This window comes from Scyliorhinus canicula, chromosome 21 (genome assembly GCF_902713615.1).
Source record: "Scyliorhinus canicula chromosome 21, sScyCan1.1, whole genome shotgun sequence".
In the NCBI taxonomy this organism is placed as follows: domain Eukaryota; kingdom Metazoa; phylum Chordata; class Chondrichthyes; order Carcharhiniformes; family Scyliorhinidae; genus Scyliorhinus; species Scyliorhinus canicula.
Genome location: NC_052166.1, coordinates 55,034,414 through 55,049,581, shown reverse-complemented (window position 1 = coordinate 55,049,581; position 15,168 = coordinate 55,034,414). Strand labels below are relative to the sequence as shown.

At 46.4% G+C, this 15,168-nt stretch overlaps 1 protein-coding gene across 1 annotated transcript in view; it reads right to left on the bottom strand.

Moving 5' to 3' along the window:
* Nucleotides 1-1,954: 1,954 nt before the first annotated feature.
* The window catches only part of LOC119955611 (torsin-1A-like), a 26,592-nt gene continuing 13,378 nt past the window's right edge, over nucleotides 1,955-15,168 (bottom strand). The window contains exons 3-5 of the mRNA XM_038782009.1: nucleotides 9,180-9,355; nucleotides 6,349-6,476; nucleotides 1,955-4,666 (exon numbers count right to left, since the gene is read on the bottom strand). Of these exons, the coding sequence (XP_038637937.1) occupies nucleotides 4,422-4,666; nucleotides 6,349-6,476; nucleotides 9,180-9,355 (549 nt within the window). The 3' untranslated portion in view covers nucleotides 1,955-4,421. The remainder of the gene's footprint in view (nucleotides 4,667-6,348; nucleotides 6,477-9,179; nucleotides 9,356-15,168) is intronic.

Genomic DNA, 15,168 nt, shown 5'->3' with positions numbered 1-15,168 from the left:
TTCAAAGGTGCTCCAGCTCACCTGCCAATCACGAGGGTGTACAAGTTGTTATTACTCTGAAAAGTTTTCTAAATGTGACATTCCAAGATCAATATCCTTTGCTACAATCAGCTCACTAAAAAAAAATCCCAACTCCAATAAACCACCAGCTCCCACCACTTCCCACCCGCCTGGTTAGAGTTAAGCTTATTTTCAGTAATATTTCTGTCTCCTCCAACCTAGAATATTGCTAAAGCAGCCGTTGATGAGACAATTACAAAACATTACATAAAAATTATGAGGGGCCTGGACAGAGTGGATGGGAAGGGCCTATTTAATTTAGCAGAGAGGTCAGTGACGAGGAGGGCATAGATTTAAAATGATTGGTAGAGAGTTTAGAGGGGAAGATTATTCTTTTCACTCAGAGGGCTGTAGCGATCTGGAACTCATTGCCTGAACTGGTAGTAGAAGCAGGAACTCTCATCTCATTCAGGCTACGGACCAAATGCCGGAAAGTGGGATTAGGCCGGGTGGCTCGTTTTCCAGCTGGCCCAGACACTAAGGGCCGAGTGGCCTCTCTGTGCTGTAAACTCTCTATGATTCTATGTCCATGAACACACAGGAGCTGGCCACTCCAAATATTTTAATCAAGAGTCTTGTGCCAAAGGGATGAGGAAATACACAAACCATCCCATAATTTTCTTTATCAAAAACAGATATTGGAATTGGAGGAGGAATATGAGCTATCCGGTGGGAACGGGTTCCGATACTCACAGGTTCGCGACTACGTGAGGGAGCAGATGCCGTCTTTTCCCGATCTGCCCCCCCCCCCCCCCTCCCCCCAGGATTACAGGAGAAGGTGGTGTCGAAGGAGAGAGTGGGGGAGGGCAAGGTGTCCGGGATTTACAAGGGGTTAATGGATTGGGCAGGAGCCCCGATAGGAGAAGTCAATTGGAAATGGGAGGAAGAACTGCGGGGAGGAAGGGAGGCTGGGTTGTGGGAGGAAGCTCTGAGAAGGGTGAATGCATCCTCGTCGCATGCAAGGCCAGTTGTTTAAGGTTTTACCTTAACTGATGGCCTGCGAACCATGTTCATATGTTTTAGGTTTGTCCAATACTAAGGGAGTTCTGGCAGGGGTAGAACATAGAACAGTACAGCACAGAACAGGCCTTTCGGCCCTCGATGTTGTGCCGAGCAATGATCACCCTACTCAAACCCACGTATCCACCCTATGCCCGTAATCCAACAACCCCCCCTTAACCTTACTTTTTAGGACGCTAAGGGCAATTTAGCATGGCCAATCCACCTAACCCGCACATCTTTGGACTGTGGGAGGAAACCGGAGCACCCGGAGGAAACCCACGCATACACGGGGAGGACGTGCAGACTCCGCACAGACAGTGACCCAGCCGGGAATCGAACCTGGGACCCTGGAGCTGTGAAGCATTTATGGTACATGGACATGTCTGAGATGCTGAAGGTGAAGGTGCCCCCCCCCCACCCCTCCCGAGTCCAGAAGTGGTGATAATTGGTGTGTCGGAAGATCCGGGAGTCCAGGAGCGAGAGTTCTGCCCTTTTCCCCCCTGGTAGCCCGGAGACAGATTTTGCTGGAGTGGAGGGACTCAGAGCCACAGGGGGGATGTGGGTGAACGACCTGGCAAAGTTCATAAGGTTGGAGAAAATCAAGTTTGCCTTAAGAGGTTGATAGTTTGCCGGAGATTGAAGCCATTCATAAACTTTTTCAAGGAGAATTAGGTGTCAGCGAGTGGGGGGGGGGGGGGGGGGGGGGGGGGGGGGGCGAGAGAGAGGGAGGATAAAGTGGGTTAAAATGGGGACGGGAGGAGGGGAACAGCAGGAAGGTTTGGGGCGTTTGGGTAGCAATTTATTTATTATGAGGTTTCTGTTTGTTCTTACTCTTGTGTTTAATGTTTATACAAATGCCTTAATAAGAACATTAAAAAAAATAAAAGACAAATTGCCACTTGAACATGCTGTAGTTTTATAAAAATGTTTACAATTCACAAATTACTTGTTAATGTTTCAAAATTGATATTATAAAGTCAGAAAATTATCCACAGTCAAAATAACAAATATTAAAGTATTTAAAAAGTCTTAGAAATCAGTAAACACACTTTGGTTCAAATTTGTCTGGATTTGTTTCATTATAAAAAGAGATCAATTTTCAGCAAAACAGAAATCCAAATTTGTATTGTTGAAGATTGCTGACTTTGAACTCGAGCTTTGAAATGTTTGCTGTGTAATTATTATACATCGTCCCCTCACTAATCAAAGCACAAAAAAACACCGAGTGTTTACTGCATCATTTCAGAGAAGGGGGTCAACAGGTCTGGATTGGATTGGACAAGCGGCTGTTCAATCACGGCTGTCCTGTACGGTGAAAGGCAACAGATTCACTTCACCAAGAAGCCAAAAGAGCAATGGATGAAGAATTTCACATTGGCCACAATTCTGCAGCCCATCAAAGGGATGACAATGACTGTGGTTTCACCAGCAAATAAACATGTCATAAAGGTGAGGCGTTGGGTATGGGAGGGATGAACTGGGTGGCAGGAGGGATGGAATGGGGAAACTGACGGGGCCACGAGAGGGATCAGAGGAACGGGATGGGAATGTAATTCATTGGGATTGGGGATTTAAAGTAGTACAATTGCAATAAAGATACCAATTTAAACCGCAAATGTTTTGCAGGTCTCCGCTGATTGGAAATAATTTGCAACGTCAATCTTGCTGTCCAATCTTCCAATACTGGGTGACAAGATGGGTTTTCGGGCTGTCTGCTGGGGAGTGGGAAAATCCAACTCATTAACCTGGGGTTATTTTGGTGGGGAAAACCACACAGTATTTTCTCTGAGACTGATTTGCATCAAAACACTACAGAGATTCCTGCCACAGATTGGGCAGGTGCAAACACATAGCTGCAATTTCCCGAATAAAAAGAGAAAACTCTCGAAACACTCAACTCGTGAAACAGAGTTAAGGCCATTGGCCTGAAACTTTAGCCAGCAACTGCCATTCCTGCTGAGTATTTCAACCAATTTTTTTTTTTCATTACAAATTTTCGGCATCTGTAGTATTTTCCTTTTGTGTTGCTGCAATTTCTACTTCTTGGCAGGCCAGCTGGTGGGAGAATAAATGCGCACGGCAAGTGTCAAGTGTCCTGAAAAGGTAAGGGTGCATTGTGGATTGGGTCATTCGACCCTTTGCTCCACCTCTTCCTACCTTCAAATAGCCTCAAAACCTAGCTCATCGACCATTCCCCAGTTCCTGCCAATCTCTCTTGTGAAGTGCCCGAGAAGGTTTGCTGTGTAAAAAGTGCTGTGCAAAGTGCAAGTTGTTGCTATTTAATTTGCAGTAACTGCTTCCTCTGGTTAAACCGTGGAGGCCATTGTGCATTGTACCTTGACCAACCTCTGTCACCAAATCCAACACAGGTCAACGGAGAATAAAATAACACTGCTCTCGTCAGTCTATATTGAGAAAAATGTTCCGTTGGAACGATTTCCAGGAAGTAGCTACATCTCGATGGTTCAGATGGCGGTTAGAATCCACTTGGGCAATTTTAACCTTACTGTCTTGTGCCGACATCATCTCTTTTATTTTCTGGTCAGATGTTTAAACGTGCAGGCCATTTTGCTTTTAGTTTTAAAAGCTGTGCATGTGCGGTAACTTCAAGGAGGCGATTTCTGCATTCGCTGCACAACACCCACGTTGGCGGCCAGCATATTGCCTGAAACCACTGCCCAATTATCCACTTTTTCTTATTTAGCAATTTTACAGTTTGGAAATCTTCACTATTCAGAGTCCACCCTCACAGGGTTCATGTGGGTGGGCAAAATTTAAAAACAAAATCAGGCCTTACAATGGAGAAATTTGACTGGTCATTAAATTTGCGCATTGCTCTCAAGTGGTCAACCGTTTTATCTCTCAGGCTTGACAACTTTACATATTTCCAAATCATCCCTTTGCAGGCTGCAGATTTTGGCATTATCAGTGTAAATGGCGGTCGAATCTTTTTCTTTTTAGCACGCCAAATCAAACAGCTGTCCTCTGGGGTTGGAAATCAATCGCTTTGCCACTCTGTGGGATTTGGACCTGCATTCAACCTTGTTGATCACGGATACTATTCACCCAAAACAATTAAACATTTGGATATATGAAATGCTTCAGGGGGAAAAAAGTCCAACATTTCGATATATTAAATACTTCCTTTAAAAAAAAAAGTTAAATTATTCCTTTCTTCTGGCCCAGTAACTCATCCCTAAAACAGGACACTATTTCAAAAGATAATTGTATATCATCAAATTACTTAAGCTAACTACAGTAATTGTACCCTCACCATTCCCCCCCTAAGAGACAATGGTGCTCGCTGATATACAATTATACTTTCTGACACAAACACTTTAGCCAAGACTCCCTTTAACTCACAGGGAAAAGTCCAATTTGGCTGTTACAGTTTTGCAGCCTGTTTGAGAAAATAATTTCCCGTTCTCTGGGATGAAGTTCATGGAATTGGCCACTTCTGCGATTATATCTTCTCGAGGTTTCAAGCCTCTGGAGACCATCTCACTCCTCACACACTCCTTGACATGTTTGAGCTTCAAGGGTAGAAAGGGTACAAAATAATCGACCAGCTCTTCATTTATAATGTCGGAATTCCAGAACCCGCCTGTAAAACAAACACGGGAATGCATGTCATGGTGGGGCAAATAAGACCACAAAAGGAAAACCCATCATGGCCAATTTGAGACTATTTTGAAACAAGTATTTCGTTGGCCAAAATCAGTGCTTTCCGCAAAAGTAACGCCCAGATGCACTAACTAACCAGGATGTTACAGCCATGATTAATGACAACAGTGGTTTTAAATGATTGTCATAGGATGTCGGTGAATAGCATTAGTATATCCCATGAACAGCCCGCACCATAATGGACTTTGCAGTATAACCTCGAGACATGTACTTAAAGCAGCAACCATTAGAGGACACAAACAACAATGGACAGGAAAATTAGGGAAGACCCCAGAGAGAGGGCAACTCTCAAAAGAACCAGAGGCAATAGAAGACTCCAGAGGAGGCAATGAAGACCCTAGGAAGAGACAACGGAAGGAAGGCACTGAACAATCCTGGTAAGACGGCTGGTAGGTGGGCATTGAAAAACCCCGGTAAGACGGCTGGTAGGTGGGCATTGAACAACCCCGGTAAGACGGCCGGTAGGTGGGCATTGAACAACCCCGGTAAGAGGGCCGGTAGGTGGGCATTGAACAACCCGGTAAGAGGGCCAGTAGGTGGGCATTGAACAACCCCGGTAAGAGGGCCGGTAGGTGGGCACTGAACAACCCCGGTAAGAGGGCCGGTAGGTGGGCATTGAACAACCCCAGTAAGACGGCCGGTAGGTGGGCATTGAACAACCCCGGTAGGTGGACACTGAAAGATGCCAGGAAAAGGATTATGAACGACCTCGGTAGGAGGGCACAAAGACCCCGAAAGGGGGACACCAAAAGACTTAGCGAAAGGGTCTATCAGGACTAGCCTAAATCCACAGTTACCCGCAATGCCGGACAAACACAAGGCCACAACATTTGTACCTACCTTTGTCAGAGTTGTACAACTCTGACCATCAGCTAACGAGAATCGTGCACTAAATGATTCAAAAACAGATTCTTCCCCGCTGTTACCAGGCTCCTGAATGACCCTCTTATGGACTAATCTGATCTCTTCACACATCTTCTCTACTGAGTAGCACTACATTCCGTTTGCTTCACCCGAAGCCTGCATCTATGTATTTACATTGTGGATTTTATGTATGTCCTATGTTTTTCATGTCTGGAATGACCTGTCTGGACTGTACGCAGAACAATACTTTTCACTGTACCTCGGTACACATGACAATAAACAAATCCAAATCCAAGAATGGGAATTCTACAATGAAAACAGTGGCATTGTGTCGTGTACTCGACTGGAGACAGTTGAGTGCTTGGCAAACACAGGGTCATAAAGATTTTAATTTCCTCGTGCACATGAGGTGGCTTCAAAACATTGTGCAGCCAGGGACCACTGGAAAAGGGAGTGTTTCAGAACATGCATTGTCTGATTGCTGGAAGTGCAGAGGACAACGTTCTGGGACCAGTGACCGGACACGTGTTGTCAAAGCAGAAAGACCACGCCAGCAACCTTCTCATTGGTTTTCATGAAACATAAATATTGGCACTACCGTGTGCTTACACAGTGTTTTTACAGGCCTAGTCTATAATGACAGCATTCACCGAGGACATATACTACCAACTGAAGATGAAGCATCAACAGTGCTGACTCTTACTTGAAAATCCTTCTGAGGAAATCATGGTGACTTACTGTGCTGGTTATCGAAAACTGCCCTGGATATTTTGGACTCCAAATCTTCCAATTTAATTTCCTCCCTGTCCTTCCGATTCCTCCAAAAATCGAGCACCAACTGGTTTATCTGCTCACCTCCGGCATTGCTAATGATGAGACAAAATGATGTACATTGAAGACAATGCGATATGTGCACTTTGTCATCACCAGCTACATATTCCATTCCAGTTTACTTCCCGCACCTAATGGTGCACTAAGGCAGACTTATGTCTGTTTCCATAGCTGGTAATTCCTGGAACGGGTCGCTAGTCTGTCGCCAGTGGCTTATAGCTTGAGCAGAGCCACTCCTCAACAAGAGTGGCTGGCCAGGAGTCTCCCCCGCTCTTACCGCCAGCCGGATTTGTAGGTTGACACACAACCTCGTTGGCCGGGTCATGAACGCAGCTTCCTTGGCCATCAAGTCCTGGGGTGGGACTCAAACCCGGAACATCTGGTTCAGAGGCAGGCACGATACCCACAAGACCTCCACACAGACTATGTAGCGATCAGCCATTTATGGTCAAGCCAATCGGCGGTCTGTTTTGAATGTTGCTGGGTGGCTGTCAAGTTACACTTTCTGCAGATACTACATTCATATCTCCTGTCATTACAGTTCCTTCAATGATTCCTGCAGAAAGGTGTTTGACAACCTTCAGCCTCTTTCTAACAATTCAAAAATTACTTTGCTGTTTGTCTAAAAGATTGTTACTCTAAGCAGTTTACACAATGGGCAACGATTGAGGATTACGGTCAGGAATTAGGCATTATGCCAAAATTTGTGGTATTAATAAAGACTGGAGTCTGGTGACATTTGTGGAATTGTTTAAAAATCCATATCTACTTAAAATTTATTAATTGAAAATGAATTCAAAGATATACATTAAGGGTGTAAAACAAGACAAAACATTTAGATAATATTTGATAACTACGCTCATGTGAAATAGTGAAGTCTGTGCTGCCCTTGAAGGTATCTAGCAGGTTAAGAGGGCTTGGTGACAAATTTTGTTTTAAAATTCTTCTGTGAACCATCTTGGTTTATTAAGTGAAAGCACGATGAATAAGTTGATATTGTCTGACCCGAATATTCTTGGACTGTTTTCATTAGAACGATGGAGGTGGAGAGGTGACCTGATAGAGGTCGAATAGATTATATTGGGCATGGATAGAATGGAGGGGCAGGTACTCTTTCCCAGGGTGGAGGGATCAGTCACTAGGGGGCATAGGTTTGAAGTCCGTGGGGCAAAGTTTACAGGAGATGTGCGAGGCATTTTTTTTTTTTTTTTACACAGAGGGTGGTTAGTGCCTGGAACGCAGGGGAGGTTGTGGAAACAGATATTAACGGCGTTCAAAAGGCATCTTGACAAATACATGGATAGGATGGGTATAGAGGGATACGGCATTAGGAAGTGCTGAGGGTTTTGGCCAACGGTGTTATCATGACCGGTACTGGCTTGGCGGGCCGAAGGGCCTGGTCCTCTGCTGTATTGTTCTTTGTTCTAATGCAACGCAAAGAGACTGGGGCCCGAGGGATGAGCGAAACATGCTGAACTAACGGAGTTTTAAAGACCACTTGCTAGAGACCACAAAGTGTCCTCCTCTCATGTGAAAATTCATCTGTCCTTTGCAACCAGGATCATCCTTCATCTTTAACCTTTAATGGAATATCTTTTGTACATCGTGTATCGCAGTTTACAAGCCCCTTCAGTATGTGCGGGGGACAAAAGTTTGAAATAGAGCAGCAATCGCTAGCTGTAATTTTTAAAAATCCTTTTGAATCTGTCTATTCAGTTATTTATTGCGCAAAACTAAAGGTCATAAATTTGAAGTAGTAATTAGTAACTGCAAAAAAAACATTTTGGAGAAATGTCTTTACCCAGAGGGTGACAAAGGTGTGGAACTTGCTACCACATGGGGTAGTTGAGGTAGGCAGCATAAATGCTTAAAGGAAAATTAGATAACCACATGGAGGATGATTGAATAGAAGGTGTATTGATTCATATGGGTGGCACAGTGGTTAGCACTGCAGCCTCACAGCACCAGAGACCCGGGTTCAATTCCAGCCATGAGTGTCTGTCTGCATAGCGCTTGCATGTTCTCCCCGTGTCCCCGTGAGTGTCCTCCGGGCGCTCCGGTTTCCTCCCACATTAACATTTTTAAAAAATTAATTCATGGGACATGGGCTTTGCTGGCTGGGCCAGTATTGCCTACCCCTAATCGTTTTATGAAGATGTTGGTGAGCTGTCGTCTTGAACCGCTGTCGTCCATCTGGTGTAGGTACATCCACAGTGCTGTTGGGATTGAGTTCCAGGAACCTGACCCAGTGATAGTAAAGGAACGGCGATATATTTCCAAGTCAGGATGGTGAGATAGATAGATTTTTGTTTAACAAAGATATTAAAGGATCTGGGCCAAAGGCAGGTATATGGAGTTAGGACACAGATTAACCATGAACTCATAAATGGTGGGACACGGTCGAGGGGTTGAATGGCCTACTCATGTTCCAATGACCTATGCTTCAACGGGAACTTCCAGGTGGTGGTGTTCCCAGGTATCTGCTGCCCTTGTCCTTCTAGATGGTAATGGTCGTGGGTTTGGGAGGTGCTGCCTAAGGAATTTGGCGAGTTGCTCCAGTGCATCTTGTAGATACACACAACTGCCACTCTGTGTCGGTGGAGGAGGGAGTGAATGTTTGTGGATGAGGCGGGAATCAAGCGGACTGCTTTGACCTGGATAGTGTTGAGCTTCTTGAGTATTGTTGGAGTGTTGTTATTACCAGAGTACAGTGCACGCTGTAAGTTCCCATCACTTGCCTTACAAAAATAAATATTGCCTTTCGATAATTCGTTCCATACATAACATATGAATGTCCCAAGTAGGGCTTGATTGCATCAATTAATCCTGGGTGCAGCTTATCCATTTCGTCAAATATAAATACTGATCTGCTACAGTCACTCAGGTTACCCACGATCCAACTTCTCAACTGTTCCTGAAAAGACAAGGACAATGTGAAGAAATTGCACCAGGCTGCCGCACCAGTATTTCAACCAATTGCAACAGAAACGGGAAACACCCTGATAACGTAAAGGAAGGACTGATTGCCGATTGAGAGACTTCATTATTGCACTTTACAAGGAAAATGTTGCATTCATCCAAATTTGACTTTCAAATTATAGCCACCGCGTGGAACCATCTTGGACCACCATTATCCATAACCAGTGGCGATTATGATCGGAAGCATGTTTTTTAAAAAAATACATTTCGAGTGCCCAATTCATTTTTTCCAATTAAGGGGCAGTTTAGCCACTCCATCTTTGGGTTGTGGGGGCGAAACCCATGCAAACACGGGGAGAATGTGCAAACTCCACACGGACAGTGACCCAGAGCCCATATAGAACCTGGGACCCTGGCGCAGTGAGGCAGCAGTGCTAACCACTGCGCCACCGTGCTGCCCCTGATCGGAAGCATGTTGCTCATGAGACCCCCATGTTGCTGAAAATGAAATCCAATTCAACTACCTGCAATTAATTAATTAAAGCCTTTAACATAGTAAAAAAAAAAGTCACCAGGGCTTCGTAGAAGAGTTTATCAAAAAAATTTGACACGGAGTTCCATAAGCAGGGTGCTCTTGTGGCACAGTGGGTAGCGTGCGTACCTCTGGGCCAGAAGCTTCTAGTTCAAGTCCCATTTATTAAATATTCCTTTTTTTAAATAATCTTTATTGTCACAAGTAGGCTTACATTAAAACTTCAATTAAGTTACTGTGAAAGCCCCTTGTCACCACACTCCTGCACCTGTTCGGGTACATGGAGGGAGAATTCAGAATGTCCAATTCACCTAACAAGCACATCTTTCGGGACTTATGGGAAGAAACTGGAGCACCCGGAGGAAACCCATACAGAGACAGGGGGAATGTGCAGACTCCTCACACAGTGACCTAAGCCGGGAATCGAACTTGACCCTGGAGCTGTGAAGCGACAGTGCTACCCGCTGTGCTACCCTTTCAGGACTTGATGGCCATGGAAGGTGTGTTCATAGCATGGCCAAACAGGATGATTATCCTCCCCATACGTCTGATAGAAGGCGGTGAGAGTCGGAGAGTTTCCTGGTCAACCTTACGTCGGGAGGCAACAACAAATCACTGCAGTACTTTGCCAAGTATCATCTTGGACCAATGTAATGGACACCCATGGTCACCAATGCCCTCTTAGGGCACGGGACATGAAGGAGGAGCCACATGTGGCAATATTAGGTCATATGACCAAAAACTTGGTCAAAGAGCCATCCTGAAAGTGCAAAGAAAAGTAGAGAGCCGGGAAGATTTAGGAAAAGAATTACATCAGAACAATAGCAAAATGGAACAGGAAGAGGCCATTTGACCCCAAAGCACTTGCTTCACCATTCAACTGGATCATGGCTGAGTTTCAATCTCCATGTCATTTTCCCGCACTATCCCCGTATTCCTTGATATCTTTGATATCCAGGGATGTACAATTCTCAGTCTTGTTCATACTCAATGACTCCATGGCCCTCTGAGGCAGAGAATTCCAAAGATTCGCCATCCTCTGAGTGAGGAAATTCCTTCTCAGCACGATCTCTTATTCTGAGACCGTGTCCCCTGGTTCTAGAACACCCCCAACCCCTACCCCAGCCAGGGGAAACATCCTTCCTGCATCTACAGTGTCAAGCTCTGTTAAAATGTTGTATCCTTCAATGTGATAATTGCAGAGTTTTGGGCCATGGTAGCTGAAGGCACATTATCGTGGATTACCGTGATTAAAACCAGGAATGGGCAAGGGGCCGGAATTGAACAAGCCAGATATCACTGAAGGTTGTGGAGCTGGAGGAGGTTACAGAGATCGGGAGGGGCCTTCCTCAACTGGGAAAGAAAGCAAGTCGGGGTAAGTAATTTAAGTAAAGGGATGGTGCGTGAAGAGGACTTGGCGTGAGTTAGGGTAAAGGCAGCAGAGTTCTGGATGACCTTAAGGTTACAGAGGGAGGCTGACCAGCCAGTACTCTGGAACAGTCATATCTCGACTTAACAGGCCGTCTGAGCGATGTGGTCGGTAGCTCATCTCGAGATCAAACACAACGCCAAAGTTGCTAACAGCATCAGAAAGTTGCCAGGAACCGGGGGCTCGGGACTGGATTTTGTGGCTGGGACTAAAGACAATGGCTTCTCAATATTTAGTCGGAGAAAATTTCAACACATCTAGACAAGCAACTTGATAATTCCACAGATTCATAGAATCCCTGCAGTGCAGAATGAAGCCATTCAGCCCATCAGCTCTCCACCGGCCTTCTGAAAGAGCACCCTACCTAGGCCCACTCCCCCACCCTATCTCCCTCACACCCACCTAACCATTGGATACCAAGGAGCAATTTAGCATGGCCAATCTACCTGCCCTGTACATCTTTGGACTGTGGGAGGAAACTGGAGTATCTGGAGGAAACCCACGCAGAGGATGTGCAAACTCCAAACAGACAACTGTAGTGATCTGTATATCTGCTGGTATGTAAGGGGTTAGTGCTAGACAACCACTAGATGGCAACACCAGATCTATGTATATAAACTGTACTCAGAGGAGATTCCCGCCTCTTAATATCAGGAGTGACTAGTGAGCAGAGTATTAGAGATACAGCTTAGTTGGCAAGTGTAGTTAAACATTATATATACTTACTCTTATTTACCTAATCTTCAGTTATAGTTGTCGAAGAATGAACTAACTCAGATATTTTTATTTGTTATTCAATAAACAGTATTTGCTTAATTTGAAGACTGAGAGTTTTACTGAACTATAACCATTCTGGAAGTAAGCAAAAGAGTAACGAGATATTACTACAGTAGTCCCCGTTATACCGCACCCCGCAATACGTTCGCGATATACGGCGGGGGTGCTTATGGACCCCAACTTTTTTCACTCTTTTTGAAACAACACCTTTTTAAGCCGGTGAACTTGTTTGTCATTCCGATTAGCCGCGATGATTAGCCCGATTAGCCGCGATAAATAGCCGCGATGATTTGTAATTAAAGCGTATAAATACAAAATGCCTAAGCGCAAGTCTTACACAGTAAAGGAAAAGATAAATTTGATAGACGGTATTAGAAACGGCGAAACAAAGGCAAAATGATCCAGAGAGACTGGTGTGCCAGAGTCAACTCTCCGTGGGTGGGGGAAAGATGAGGACAGTTTGAGAACTTATGTTGAGACAGTCTCTGAGAGTGAAGGGCTTGCCAGGAAAAAGGCAAGGACCGCTAGTGACATTAACTTGGAGAAGGCTGTGTTCGCCTGGTTTGTCCGGGAACAGTCTGGTGGCACCCCCCCTATCTGTAGGGGGGTTCACTTGTAATTATCCTAGGTTCACTTGTAATTATTCTTTCCCGCAGCAGAACATTATCTGGCCATGTGTTGCTCTTTCAAAATTTTCGTAGGCTATCCACGGCTCGGATGCAACGCGGGTGGCTGTCTTGGACCCCAACACCCGCGATATAACGGGGGACTACTGTATCATGTAATATAACAAAAACTACCCACGGTAAGAATCGAAACCGGGCCCTGGCACTGTGAGGCAGCAATGCTAACCACTGTGCCACCGTGCCGCCCATATTTGGAGACAATGAAGGGATTAAAAGATTTTGAGGTGAGCTGGGTGCCGTCAGTGTACTTGTGGAACTTGCCGTGTTTTTGGATGGTGTCACCAAGGGGACAGCGAATAGATGAGAAATGGGAAGGGGCGAAGGATCGATCCTCGGAAGGTATGGGAAAGAGAGGTATAAGGATGCTTGGGGACCCAGTTCAAATCCCGCTACTGCAAATGGTGAAATTTGAATTCAATAAAAAAAATCTGGAATTAAACATCAAATGATGACCATGAAACCAGTGTTGATTGTCGTACAAACACATCTGATTCATTAATGTCCTACATGTGACTCCAGACCCACAGCAATGTGGTTGACTCTTAACTACCCCCCCTCAAGGGCAATTAGGGATGGGCAATAAATGCTGACACAGCCAGCGACATCCACATCTCATCTCATAAACAAGTAAACAAAAGGAAAGTCAAAGTTGAAAAGGGAGTACTGACTTTGAGACATGCTTATTATCCATAATGGAAAGGACAGTCAGCATAGGAACCCATTAGCACTGAACTCTGACTGACACGGAGCAGTGCTTTCCTGGAGGTTTCATTTGCATGTTACATCCCTTACTGCAGGTCCTTTTAGGATAACAATCTAGTAATGGGTGTAAGATGTAAATGAAGCATTCGACTTCCGGTTGCGGTGATGACGTGTTAAGCCGCACATTTGGGAGCTCCCGATTTTAACGGACTTTTGGGCTGTTTTTAGAGCCCCAAACGGTGCTTTTTTGACGTTTCCCGGTGGGGGAAGGTGTTGGGAGGAACACTCTCCGCAATTTATGTTTCAAAATTGAAGTGGAGCAAGGAGAAAAACGGCAGCAGCTCCCCAGAAAAACCGGGGGAAGGAATCCAAGATGGCGGCCGGCGGAGCACCCGAGGACTGGTGGAAGTGGGCGCAGGAGCAGCAAGCTGCTCTCCTGCGCTGTTTTGTGGAGCTGAAGGCTGAGCTGCTGAGCTCACTGAAGGAAACAACCAGCAAGCTGATGGAGACCCAGACGACCCAGGGTGCTGCCATCCAGGAGTTGCAGCAGCAGGCCGCTGAATGAGAGGAGGAGGCCGTGGTCCTCGTGGGTAAGGTGGAGGTGCACGAGGCATTCCATAAGAAGTGGCAAGACCGTTTTGAGGAGCTGGATCTCCGCATGAGGCGGAAGAATTTAAGGATCTTGGGCCTTGCGGAGAGTCTGGAGGGGTCGGATCTGCCGACCTACGTGGCCAGCATGTTGAATTCGATGGTGGGGGCAGGGTCGTTCCCTCTGCCCCTGGAGCTGGAGGGAGCCCACAGAGTACTGGCCAGGAGGCCCAAGGAGAATGAACCCCCGCGCGCGGTGCTGGTGAGGTTCCACTGGTTCAGGGATCGGGAGTGTGTGCTGCGCTGGGCCAAGAAGGTGAGGAGCAGCAAGTGGGAGAATTCGGTAGTGCGGATCTACCAGGACTGGAGTGCGGAGGTGGCTAAGCGGCGGGCCGGGTTTAACCGGACGAAGGAGGTGCTTCATAAGAAGCACGTAAAGTTTGGGATGTTGCAGCCTGCGCGCCTGTGGGTAATGTATCTGGATCGGCACTACTATTTTGAGTCCCCGGAGGAGGCGTGGGCCTTTGTGCAGAAGGAGAAGCTGGACTCGAACTAGGGGTTGGGGGTTGCGGGGTCGGTTGTATTGTTATATTGCTGGTTTTTGCTGTTGTTGTGTTTTCTGTACTTTTGTAATTTTGACATGGTTTCTTTATGTGGGTTTTGCTCTGTTTTCTGGCGGGGGGGGGGGGGTATGGTCTGAGGTTTGTATTTTGCGGGGGATGTTGGGGGTTTGTTGTATTCTATATGGGGTTGGGGGATGGGATGGGGCTGGTATTTGGGAGCTGCGTCAGTAGGCCGGGGTGGGGCAGTGCAAAAGCGCGGGCTTTCCTCTGGTTTCCCGCGTTGCGGGGCTGGAGGGGTGGAGCTGGCGGTGGGGGCGGTGCCAAGGGGAGTGGCAGGAGGGGGGATGATCCCACGTCGGGAGGGGTTGAGTTTTGGCGGGAGTTGCCGGGGTCAGCAGAAGTCAGCTGACCCACGGAAGTACAACGGAGGACGTGTCGCGGCTAGGAGGGGGTCCTAGCCTGGGGAGTGGGGGGGGGGGGGGGGGGGGGGGGGGGGGGGGGGGGGGGGGGGTGGGGGGGGGGGGGGGTGGG